Source organism: Garra rufa, chromosome 1, assembly GCF_049309525.1.
Source record: "Garra rufa chromosome 1, GarRuf1.0, whole genome shotgun sequence".
NCBI classification, from domain to species: domain Eukaryota; kingdom Metazoa; phylum Chordata; class Actinopteri; order Cypriniformes; family Cyprinidae; genus Garra; species Garra rufa.
Genome location: NC_133361.1, coordinates 4919462 through 4931470, shown reverse-complemented (window position 1 = coordinate 4931470; position 12009 = coordinate 4919462). Strand labels below are relative to the sequence as shown.

Below are 12009 nucleotides of genomic sequence, written 5' to 3'. Positions count from 1 at the left end.
AGTTGTTTCAAAACTGAGGTTGTTAGTTTAACAATAAAGTATAGAAAATGAGTGCTGAAAATGATAAATAGCTGTAACATCTAGATTAATAGCTGTATTTTGAATGTTTGACTCGGGTAAGATAATTAGTTTAGCATTAATATAAGGTATAGAAAATGAGTGCTGAAAAGGAGAATAGCTGTAACATCTAGATAAATAGCCTTTCTTTATTTTGAACGTTTGACTCAAATACGATGATTTTCTCCCAAATACGATAATTTTGAGCTTCTGGTACGATACTTGTACATTTCTAATCTGGCAACACTGATTGGCATGCACAATAAGCAGAAATGTCATACATTTTAAATGCCTGACGGACCACCCACTAACATTTTCGTCTATTCTCGTCTCGTATCATCTGTCTCTGTTTTAGTCATCAACGAGCCACTTTTATCTCGTCAACATCTCGTTATCGTCATGGAAAAAATTGGCGTCAACGAAATGATTTCGTCATCGTCATCGTTGACGAAAACAACACTGGTTGGTAGACTACGTTCAGAGAGAGGCTCGCCAATGGCGTTCCCTATAGCGTTGATGACGCAGCGTCTCGTTCCCTCAGGGAACCAGGGTTACGTAACCCAAGACGTTTTTCTGGTTTATCAAAGGGAGTAAAGGTTTATGATCTGTGAGTAATATGAAGGATCATAAACTCCTCCCTCTTACAGCTCTTACCAGGAAGAGACTGACATGTTCTTTCTCCTTTCTTCTGTTACACTGACTCTCTTCTCTACTGAAAAAAAAACCCCAATAAACAACCAGCCATCAGTGAAGAACCAGGAGAAACACTTTACAGAAGGATTTTTGTTCAGTTTGTTTCTGAATAGATGGTAGATCTCTGTGATTCTCATGGAGATTTATATCTCAAACTGTCGTTGAGAAAGTGACAGTAAAGTTTAGATCGCTGGAGCTCAAAGAGTCAAAATGGCTTCACTATCTGAAGATGATTTTTCTTGTCCTGTATGTCAGGAAATCTTCAAGAATCCTGTTGTTTTATCATGTAGTCACAGTGTCTGTAAAGAGTGTCTTCAACAGTTCTGGAGAACCAAGAAAACTCAGGAGTGTCCCGTCTGCAGGAGAAGATCCTCAAGAGAAGAGCCTCCAACTAATCTTGTGTTAACAAACTTGTGTGAGTCGTTCCTGAAGGAGAGAAATGAGAGGCGTTCATCAGGATCTGAGGAGATCTGCAGTTTACACAGTGAGAAACTCAAACTCTTCTGTCTGGAGGACAAACAGCCGCTGTGTGTAGTGTGTATTAATTCACAGAAACACGACAATCATAAATTCAGACCCATCAGTGAAGTGGTTACGTCATATAAGGTAAGAGAAATTAGTTTTTCATGTTGTTTTAAAGTCCTGTTTAAGTGTTGATTTGATTGATCAGAGCAGGTTGTGTTTAGTTCAGCTGAACTCCATTATCAATAAAGTTTCATAGATTTGGGGAATTAATAACTACAGGACAAATAGATTTACACCCAGACCCAGTTGATATTGGATAACTATTTCATTCAGATTGTCTTCGTTTTATGGCAGGTTTTAATTTCTGAATTAATTTAGTATGAGGTAATCTGGTGTTTTATGTATTTTGTTTAATTCTAGGAGGAGCTCAATACAGCACTGAAATCATTACAGAAGAAACTGAAACACAATAAAAACATGAAAGGAGAGTTTGAGAAAACAGCTGAACACATGAAGGTGAGGAAACAGAATGAAGAGTGATTTGGATTCCAGCTGTAGGATCACTATATACAGTTGTGATCTGATATATTTAATATAATGGATTAGTTGATCTCAGATGTGAATGATGTGATCGTGTCGATGTGTGTCGATGGAGACGATTGAAGTGAATGTGGTTTGATTTCAGTCTCAAACTGAGCACACAGAGCGTCAGATTAAACAGCAGTTTGAGAAGCTTCATCAGTTTCTCAGAGATGAAGAAGAAGCTACAATCACTGCACTGAGGGAGGAAGAGGAGCAGAAGAAGCAGATGATGAAGGAGAAGCTGGAGGAGATGAACAGACACATCTCAGCTCTTTCACACACAATCAAAGACATGGAGGAGATGATGAAAGCCAGTGATGTCTGCTTTCTAAAGGTCTGATTTCAGATGATTGATTGATTGATTGATGATTGATTGAGTTGTTGATGATCAATGGTGTGTTTGTTCTGCAGGAGTTTCCAGTCTCAATGGAAAGGTGAGTGATCTGCTGGTGTCTCTGGTCTCTCTGCTTCTGATCCAAAGCCACTGCAGTTCTGACTCCTGAATGTTCTTCCAGAGTCCAGATCTCACAGCCGGATCCACAGACGCCTTCTGGAGCTTTGATTGATGTGCCACGTTACTTGGGCAACCTGCCGTTCAGAGTCTGGAAGAAGATGCAGGACATCGTCCAGAACAGTGAGTCTGAAGAGTTCTCCTAAAAAGAGTTTTCTCTTAAAACCTATTCCCAAAGCTGCTGAGACAAACTTTTACTCAGGAATAGAGAGAAGTCTTAAGTTGAGAGTAAGGGGCGGGGTTGAGCTCATTAATATGGATGATGTCAGCATGCTCATTAACTATGCACTCTGTGATTTGCTGATAGGGATTTCTCTGTCAGAGATTTATTCATATAAATATTGTAGAGTATGATACTATTTAGCCAAATTCAAATAAAGGTTTTACAATAAAAATGTGTGTTTAAAAATAAAGCTACGTGTCACTAATTAAACAACTAAATGTTCAGCTAATTGTCAGCCTCTTAAACGTGTGCTTCTCGTAAACAATTTGTAGAATAGTAATAGTAATATAATCTAATAGTAATCTAATAGTAGAATGATCATTTCTGAATGCATGCAAACATAAAAGACAACCAAACTTTATACAAGGACCCTTGCACACTGAGTCAGAATTTTTTTTTTGTAGGCATTTTTTTGTATTCATCATTCGAAAAATTTGTCACGCATCAAATTATTGCACACTAGTTGCACACTTCCGTTACAAAAAGAAAGAAAAAAATATCAATAAAAAGCCAAATAAAAATGTAGCGCAAAACAATACAAAATGTAATCTTCAAGCAGTGAGGATGATTTTCTTCTTAAAAAGAGAAAAAAGAAAGGAAATAATGGGTCCATCCAGTTATAATATAAGGAGAGGAAGGAGAGAGTAGTTTTTGTGTGCACCTCCTCAAAGGATCTCTGAGATTATCCCAGCAATTTAAAGTTTTAAGAATGTCAGTAAACTTTGATGCTTTGCCAGAATTACTGGAGCCACAGATTATAAAGAAGACCACTAGTTTCTGTGAACTCAAGTGTACAAGGACCGTTACATGATGGCTCTAAACTGTCCAAACACCTCTCAGAATGCTTGCTATGGATGCAAAAAATGCAGAAAATCGAACCCGATCCGATTGTTTTTATGACGTCCTGGAGGCAGTATGTAAACGTGATTGACGTGAAACGTGAGGTAGTATTTGTTGTTTTACCCGAAAAAAAAAAATGGGACAATGACCTTTCAAAAGGACAAATTTGTAGATAACTCCCAAAAGAATATAAAAATATGCATGCCTATGTGTGCAAATAAATGCAGTGTGTTTATAAAACTTTTACATTCTGAGGCAGATTATCGGCAATAGCCAATTTAGGATAGTTTGGGATTTGGTCTCAGTGATTTAGGAGTCCTCTTCACTACTGATGTTTCACAGATTTAGGAGCTTAAATGCTTTGTGAAATACTCTTAGAGCAAAAACATAGGAGTCCTATATAAATTTAGCACTGACACGACCCTTTTAGCTCTAAGATGTTTTGTGAATATGGCCCCTGAGCTCTTATACACACACACTGGAAATCATGATGATGATGATGATGATGATGAGGCAATATTGACAGATTTCAGCATTATGAACCAGATCATCTACTGCACCAAAATCAGCAGCTCACTTTTACAAATAATCAATCCCACAATTCAGTCTGATTCACTCTCATATGTAGTCTAAAGTCACAAAAACATTATTTCCCATTTGATTATTGCTATTTATATGCTACTTTAATTAGGTTTTATTTGTATATATTTTTATTTATTTAATTTTGTAAGTGTTTTTGTCATTTGAAATAATAATAATAATAATAATAATAATAATAATAATAATCTATTTAGCTTCATTTTTTAAATTATAAATCATTTTATTTCAGTTTTAGGTGTAACGAATCAATCCACTGAGACGGCGAGGTGTGATGAACCCAAGTGCAGTTTATTTACAGTGACGATAATCCATAAATCCAAACAATCCAAACGTGAAACATAATCCAGACAATGACTTGACATAAACTTGACAGACTTGACTTGAACAGACTTGACATGGCATGAGACAGACTTGACAAAAACTTGAACAAACACTCACCGGACAGCAGTTTACAACATTATTACAACTTCACAACTTCAATACGCGACAGGGAACCATTCAAACACAAGGGCTATTTATACTAGACAATACAGGTCACATGACACAAACAACCAATGAGAAACAAGGAACAAGACCATAGCAATGAAGACAACCAATCAGAACAAGACACATGGAACTAAGGGACCAATAAGGAATACACAAGGGCAAGGGAAGCAAGACACAACAGCATGAAATGATTACATAATAAAAGACATGAAAACATGAACATGAAACAAAACCCCAAAACAAAACCCAAACCACCCATTACATTTCCCCCCCTCTAAGGGCGGCTCCAGACGCCCTAAAACACCACCCAAAACAAAACCCAAAAGTGTCCAGGAGGGTGGTGGAGCAAAGACAGTTTGTGGGGGTGGGACGGTGGGCCGGGTCCATGCAGGGGAACAGGATCAGAGTTGGGGCCTAGACCTTGGAGCCGAGGCAGACAGTGGAGCAATGGAGGTCCTGGGGCGTGGGGTAATAGCAGACAGTGAGGCAGTGGAGGACCTGGGCCGTGGAACAGAGGCAGGCAGTGAAGCAATGGAGGTCGTGGGCCGTGGAGCAATGGCAGATGGTGTAACACTGGAGGACCTGGGCCGTGAAGCAGAGGCAGACTGTGGCATAGTGGAGGACCTGGACCATGAAGCAGTGGTAGACTGTGGAACATTGGAGGGCCTGGGGCATGGAGCAATGACAGACAGAGAAGCTCTGGAGGACGTGGGCCATGGAGATATGGCAGACAGTGGAACAATGGTGGACCTGGACCGTGGAGTGATGGCAGACAGTGAAGCTCTGGAGGATCAGGGCCATGAAACAGTGGCAGACTGTGGAGTAGTGGAAGCCATGGCGGGGCAGGCAGAGCAGGAAGCCATGGCGGAGCCGGCAGAGCAGGAGGCCTTGGCGGTGCAGGCAGAGCGTGAAGCCTTGGCGGAGCAGGCAGAGCAGGAAGCCTTGGCGGAGCAGGCAGCCTTGGCGGAGCAGGCAGAGCAGGAGGCCTTGGCGGAGCAGGCAGAGCAGGAGGCCTTGGCGGAGCAGGCAGAGCAGGAGGCCTTGGCGGAGCAGGCAGAGCAGGAAGCCTTGGCGGAGCAGGCAGAGCAGGAAGCCTTGGCGGAGCAGGCAGAGCAGGAAGCCTTGGCGGAGCAGGCAGAGCAGGAGGCCTTGGCGGAGCAGGCAGAGCAGGAGGCCTTGGCGGAGCAGGCAGAGCAGGAGGCCTTGGCGGAGCAGGCAGAGCAGGAAGCCTTGGCGGAGCAGGCAGAGCAGGAAGCCTTGGCGGTGCAGGCAGAGCGTGAAGCCTTGGCGGTGCAGGCAGAGCAGGAGGCCTTGGCGGAGCAGGCATAGCATGAAGCCTTGGCGGTGCAGGCAGAGCAGGAGGCCTTGGCGGTGCAGGCAGAGCAGGAAGACTAGGCGGCGCAGGCAGAGCAGGAAGCCTTGGCGGTGCAGGCAGAGCAGGAAGCCATGGCGGAGCCGGCAGAGCAGGAAATCCCGCTATGGACGCCGCCTCGGTAAGAGGCATGGGCGCAGCGGGTTCGTGGACAGACGTGGCCTCTGGGACGCAGTGAGCAGCCCACACACTTAAAATGGCGATGGCCATCACAGGCAGCGCAGTGGATAGAGGGGGGCCCACCAGGCTAGTGGGTGTGTGGCTTGGGAGAGTTGGCTCTGCGTGGCTCGGAAGCGTCGGTTCCGCGGGTATGCCTGCAGCCCGTACCGACACTAAAGGAGGGCTCAGTATGCTGGCAATCAAGACCTGATGAGGCTCTGAAGGATAAATTGAGGCTTGGCATGGCTCTGGCGTGGCGGCCATCTTGGCCGGGGACTCTGGTGTGGCGGCCATCTTGGCCAGGGACTCTGGCGTGGCGGCCATCTTGACAACAGGCTTAGGGATGGCAGCCATCTTGGGTGCAGACTCTGGTATGGCAGCTATGATGGTTGAAGGCTCTGGAAGGGCAGTCATGACAGGTGTAGACTCTGGAGCAGCAGCCATCTTGTGAACAGGCTTTGGGATGGCGGCCATCTTGTAAGCAGACTCTGGAATGGCGGCCATGACAGGTGCGGACTCTGGAGCGGCAGCCATCTTGTGAACAGGCTTTGGAATGGCAGCTATCTTGTGTAGTGGCTCTGGAAGGACAGCCATCTTGTGAATATTCTCTGGAGCGGCAGCCATCTTGTGAACAGGCTCTGGGATGACGGCCATGACAGGTGTAGACTCTGGAGCGGCAGCCATCTTGTGAACAGGCTTTGGAATGGCGGCCATCTTGTGAGCATATTCTGGAGCGGCGGCCATCTTGTGAACAGGCTCTGGGATGGCAGCCATCTTGGGTGCAGACTTTGCGTGAGTAGGCCCTGGAATGGCAGGCTTGGCGTGAGTAGGCCCTGGAATGGCAGGCTTGGCGTGAGCAGGCCCTGGAGCGGCAGGCTTGGCGTGAGCAGGCCCTGGAATGGCAGGCTTGGCGTGAGCAGGCCCTGGAGTGGTCCTTGAAGCAGCAGTCATGACGTGAGGAGGCTGTGGTGTGGTAGGTGTAATGTGAGCAGGCCCTGAAGCGGCAGACATGACGTGAGCAGGCCCTGAAGCGGCAGACATGACGTGAGCAGGCCCTGAAGCAGCAGACATGACGTGAGCAGGCCCTGAAGCAGCAGACATGACGTGAGCAGGCCCTGAAGCAGCAGACATGACGTGAGCAGGCCCTGAAGCAGCAGACATGACGTGAGCAGGCCCTGAAGCAGCAGACATGACGTGAGCAGGCCCTGAAGCAGCAGACATGACGTGAACAGGCCCTGGAGCATTAGACATGACGTGAGCAGGCTTTGAAGCAGCAGGCAGGATGTGAGCAGGCTTTGAAACAGTAGGCATGACGTGAGCAGGCTTTGGTTCGGCAGACGTGACTTGAGCAGGGTTTGAAGCAACAGGAATGACGGTAGCAGGCTTTGAAGCAACAGGCATGACGTGAACAATTCCAGACATGACAGAAAAATTGGGAGATACTGGGGGATAGCAGGGTTCCTCATTAGCAATCCCCACAGTAAATGGTGAACCAGCTAGCAGCAAAGCATAGTCAATATACTGCTCTAGGGTAGCAGGGCCATTGCTGTTGGGCATTACATAGTTCAAACAGTCCTTAAGCCCATTTCGGAAAATACCCTTTAAAGCAGTGTCATTAAAAGCCACCAAATGGCACAGTCCACAAAAGTCCTGAACGTACTCCTCGATCGCCCTGTCACCTTGACGAAGGCAGAGGAGGCGCGAAACTGCTGGGTTCATGATTGGCGGTCGCGTATTCTGTAACGAATCAATCCACTGAGACGGCGAGGTGTGATGAACCCAAGTGCAGTTTATTTACAGTGACGATAATCCATAAATCCAAACAATCCAAACGTGAAACATAATCCAGACAATGACTTGACATAAACTTGACAGACTTGACTTGAACAGACTTGACTTGACTTGGCATGAAACAGACTTGACAAAAACTTGAACAAACACTCACCGGACAGCAGTTTACAACATTATTACTACTTCACAACTTCAATACGCGACAGGGAACCATTCAAACACAAGGGCTATTTATACTAGACAATACAGGTCACATGACACAAACAACCAATGAGAAACAAGGAACAAGACCATAGCAACGAAGACAACCAATCAGAACAAGACACATGGAACTAAGGGACCAATAAGGAATACACAAGGGCAAGGGAAGCAAGACACAACAGCATGAAATGATTACATAATAAAAGACATGAAAACATGAACATGAAACAAAACCCCAAAACAAAACCCAAACCACCCATTACATTAGGGTAGTTGCCAAAACAACATTTCTGAACATTTAAATTTAAATACATTTTCATCTAATATTTATAATTAATTGTAAGCTTTATTTTAATTACTGAATAATTAAATAAATAACTAAATATTTTTAATTGTAGTTTTTGTTAATATCAGCAAGCTTATTACTATTATAATTATTATTATTACAGTATTATTTCATTGCATTATTGTAGAATAATATCTACTGTTTATTTATTTTAGACAGAATTCAGTAAATACCTTTGTGATTCATAAAAGAGAAACACTGAGGAAAACGATAAAGATATGAACATTATTTACTGCATATCTCTACATGAAAACATGAACTCACTGTAAAGATCTGTTTATTAAAATGATCTTCTGACTATAACTGAATCTAAATGAGAGTAAATGAAAGTGTTTTGAGTTTGTGTCTGTCAGTGTTTGTGATTGAACTTTCAGTATTGATAAATCAGACAGAGAATGACTGACAGTGATGAGAGGAAAATGTCTGATGTGTTTGATCAACAGGACGAGTGTCATAATTCATAATCATCTGTGTTGGGTTCAGTCTTGATCATTATATGAACATCAGAATAACAGCAGCATCTGTTGATTGTGTCTCATCAGCTCCTGTCATTCTGGATCCAAACACGGCTCATTCATCTCTCCTTCTGTCTGATGATCTGACCAGTGTGAGATACAGCGGAGATCAACCTGTTCCTGATAATCCTGAGAGATTTGACCATTATTCCTGTGTTCTGGGTTCAGAGGGTTTTAACTCAGGAACACACTGCTGGGATGTGGAGGTTAAACACAGTAAATGCTGGATTATTGGAGTAACTACAGCATCAAACCAGAGGAAGGGACGTGATTTCTTCAAGACTGGTGTCTGGTGTGTGTGGTATGGAGGGTCTCTAGGTTCTGGTTTTCATGTTAAACAGCATCTTGATCGTGTGAGAGTGAATCTGGACTATGACAGAGGAACGGTGTCATTCTCTGATCCTGTAACTAACACACATCTACACACATTCACAACCTCCTTCACTCACACACTCTTACCATTCTTCTGGTGTTATGATTCTCTGAGGATCTTATCGATCAATAGTCAGTAATCTGTAGGTCTGGATCTTCCTGCTTTCATCTTTCATCATGTTTCAATATTTAATCCAGATCACATCAGTAAGAGACTGTTGATCTGAACATCAGACCAGAAAACAACTACATTTATTCATCTTTACAAATGAACAATTATTCAAAGACGTGATGAAGGGCTCAAATAAATCATCTTCATCATATCTGACCAATGAGAAACAGTCAGATCATATTTTCTCTAGTGTTATTCCACTATTGATTCAACACATTCTCAGTGTTTGTTGTCAATGAAGAATTGTTGATTTCAGTTCTAGAGATTAATGATCATTTGTTTCTTGAAGTAAATGGATGTAAAAGGTTCTCGCTGATCCACAATGTTGAATCAAATATGAATATTTAGTCTAGAAATACCTGATTCAGCTGTTTATGAATCTGATTCTCAGATCAAATGATGACTATGAATCTATGAGAACAAATATTAATAATCGCTTGTAGAAACTAACAGTGTCATTTTTTTCTCGTTGTTCTTCCAACAAATTATTTAAGCCACATTCATTTCTTTAGAGTTTCATATAATACAAATTGATGTAAATGAATAAATGATTTTTTTATCAGTGTTTCCTGTCACAGTTATTTGTTGTTGTGATTTTCAACCTGTAATTATCCTCAGATTGATCTCAAAGCAAAAAGTCAGATAAAGTCAGATTTTGAAATGAAATGATAATCATCTTAATTGAAGTGATGAAGGACTCTGAAAGTCTGACACTAACAGCGTTTAATACTGGAGTGTAGAGCTGCTTTGACACAATCTGCATTGTCAAATATAAGCGCTATATAAATAATGACTTGAAGTTAACACTGCTTTAAATGTTTGAACATGATTAAGAGTTGAAAACATTCAACATTTAGAAGCAAAGAGCAATCAAATGAAAGAGCATCATTCAGAAAAGTCTATTTTTATTTGTGTATCTTCACAATAACAGTGAAGCAGCACACTTTTGTAAAATAAAGAATGAAGCTTTATTAATTTTTTTTTTTTTTTTCAAAACATTAAAAAAAAAAAGGCTTTTAAGGACTGAATTCAACATGGTGCGATGTGGCAATAACAGAGAAATAATTAAATTGAATGGATATTTTCCAGAGCTCAATCTCGTAGAGTATGAATGTGAGTTTGACCAACGACGTTATAACAAGCCCAACAACTAAACAGATATGAGCGACAGGTTTAATTCATCTTTCTATCAAATACAGTGTAGGAACATCTAGAAGCAATATGAATGCTCCTGACATACATTTCCAGTGTCCCAGAAAAGGGTATGAATACTTACGCAACTGATCTTTTCAGTTTTTTATTTCTAATAAAGTTGCAAAGTTGTTACAAACGTACCAATTAAAGGGGTGTGAATACTTTTTCAAGGCACTGTATAATATCAATAAATGAACATGTTTGCATTAAACACACTGTTGCCAGAATCATAAAGTCACCAGGAGTCCAGCTGCAGTTCAAGTTTAGTCAGATTTTCTTTACTTCTCAAAGTCAAAGTCAAAGTCAAAGTCAACTTTATTGTCAATTCTGCCACATGTAGAGGACATACAGAGAATTGAAATTGCGTTACTCTCAGACCCATGGTGCATACAAGTAACATTAAATACAAACAGTAACATTAAATACAAACAGTAACATTAAATACAAAGGTAGAATTTAAAAAATATAAATAAATACAAATAAACATAATATATAAAATGAAAAACACAATATACAAGTAAGGGCACATGGTAGAGAGTGCAAACTAAGTAAACAATATAGTATAGTGCAACAGAGCTTGTGTAAAAGTGACAGAGCAGTCTTGTAACTGTCTATGAGTAGGTGAGGTAGTTGGCAGACCAATGCTGCACAAAGTGACTGGTGCAGTTCAGGTGTGTGTGTGTGTGTGTGTGTGTGTGTGTGTGTGTGTGTGTGTGTGTGTGTGAGTTCCACTGCACAGTCTCTCAGTACACGACCAGGAATGTTGTCAGGGCCCGGAGCTTTGCGAGCGTTGATCCTGCTGAGGGATCTCCTCACACTGTCTGGGGACAGAGTCATCACCAGGTCACCTGGAGGGGGTGGGGTCTTTTGTGCAGTGGTGCTGTTTTGCACTTCAAAGCGAGCGAAGAAGGTGTTCAGCTCGTTCAGCAAGGAGGTGGTGCTGTCACAGGTCTGTGGAGGGGGCTTGTAATCTGTGATGGTCTGTATGCCCCGCCACAGGCTCCGTGTGTCTCTGCTGTCGTTGAAGTGACGAGATATACCTCTGGAGTACTGTCTCTTAGCCTCTCTGATGCCACGAGAAAGGTTGGCCCTAGCTGTCTTCAGGCTTGCCTCGTCTCCAGCTCTGAAGGCAGCGTTCCGAGCTTTCAGCAGCCTGTAGACCTCCCCTGTCATCCATGGCTTTTGGTTGGCACGGACAGTGACGGTTTTGGTGACTGTTACGTCCTCAGTGCATTTGTTAATGTAGGCTGTAACAGTCTCTGTGTACTCCTGGAAATCAGTGGTGTTGTTGTAAGTGGCAGCCTGCTTAAACATATTCCAGTCTGTCGTGTTAAAGCAGTCCTGTAAAGCCTCTGAAGACCCCTCTGGCCACACTTGTATCTGCTTACAAACCGGTTTTGGTGACTTAAACGAGCGGTCTGTAAGAGGGC

General features: G+C 42.6%; 1 protein-coding gene across 1 annotated transcript; it reads left to right on the top strand.

Annotated features, from left to right (window-relative positions):
• Nucleotides 1-734: 734 nt before the first annotated feature.
• LOC141327258 (E3 ubiquitin-protein ligase TRIM35-like) lies at nucleotides 735-9921 on the top strand. Its single transcript, XM_073835332.1, has 6 exons — nucleotides 735-1356; nucleotides 1636-1731; nucleotides 1901-2131; nucleotides 2209-2231; nucleotides 2313-2431; nucleotides 8869-9921. Exons 1-6 carry the CDS (start codon nucleotides 961-963, stop codon nucleotides 9351-9353), a joined length of 1350 nt encoding a protein of 449 aa, XP_073691433.1. The 5' UTR covers nucleotides 735-960; the 3' UTR covers nucleotides 9354-9921.
• Nucleotides 9922-12009: the final 2088 nt, after the last annotated feature.

Bases quoted from the DNA above. Each gene is read 5' to 3' on its own strand.
- LOC141327258 (XM_073835332.1), top strand. From the start codon at position 961: ATGGCTTCACTATCTGAAGATGATTTTTCTTGTCCTGTATGTCAGGAA. The intron at 1,357-1,635 runs GTAAGAGAAATT...GTTTAATTCTAG, and splicing joins AAGTGGTTACGTCATATAAG to GAGGAGCTCAATACAGCACT. The intron at 2,232-2,312 runs GTGAGTGATCTG...ATGTTCTTCCAG, and splicing joins TTTCCAGTCTCAATGGAAAG to AGTCCAGATCTCACAGCCGG.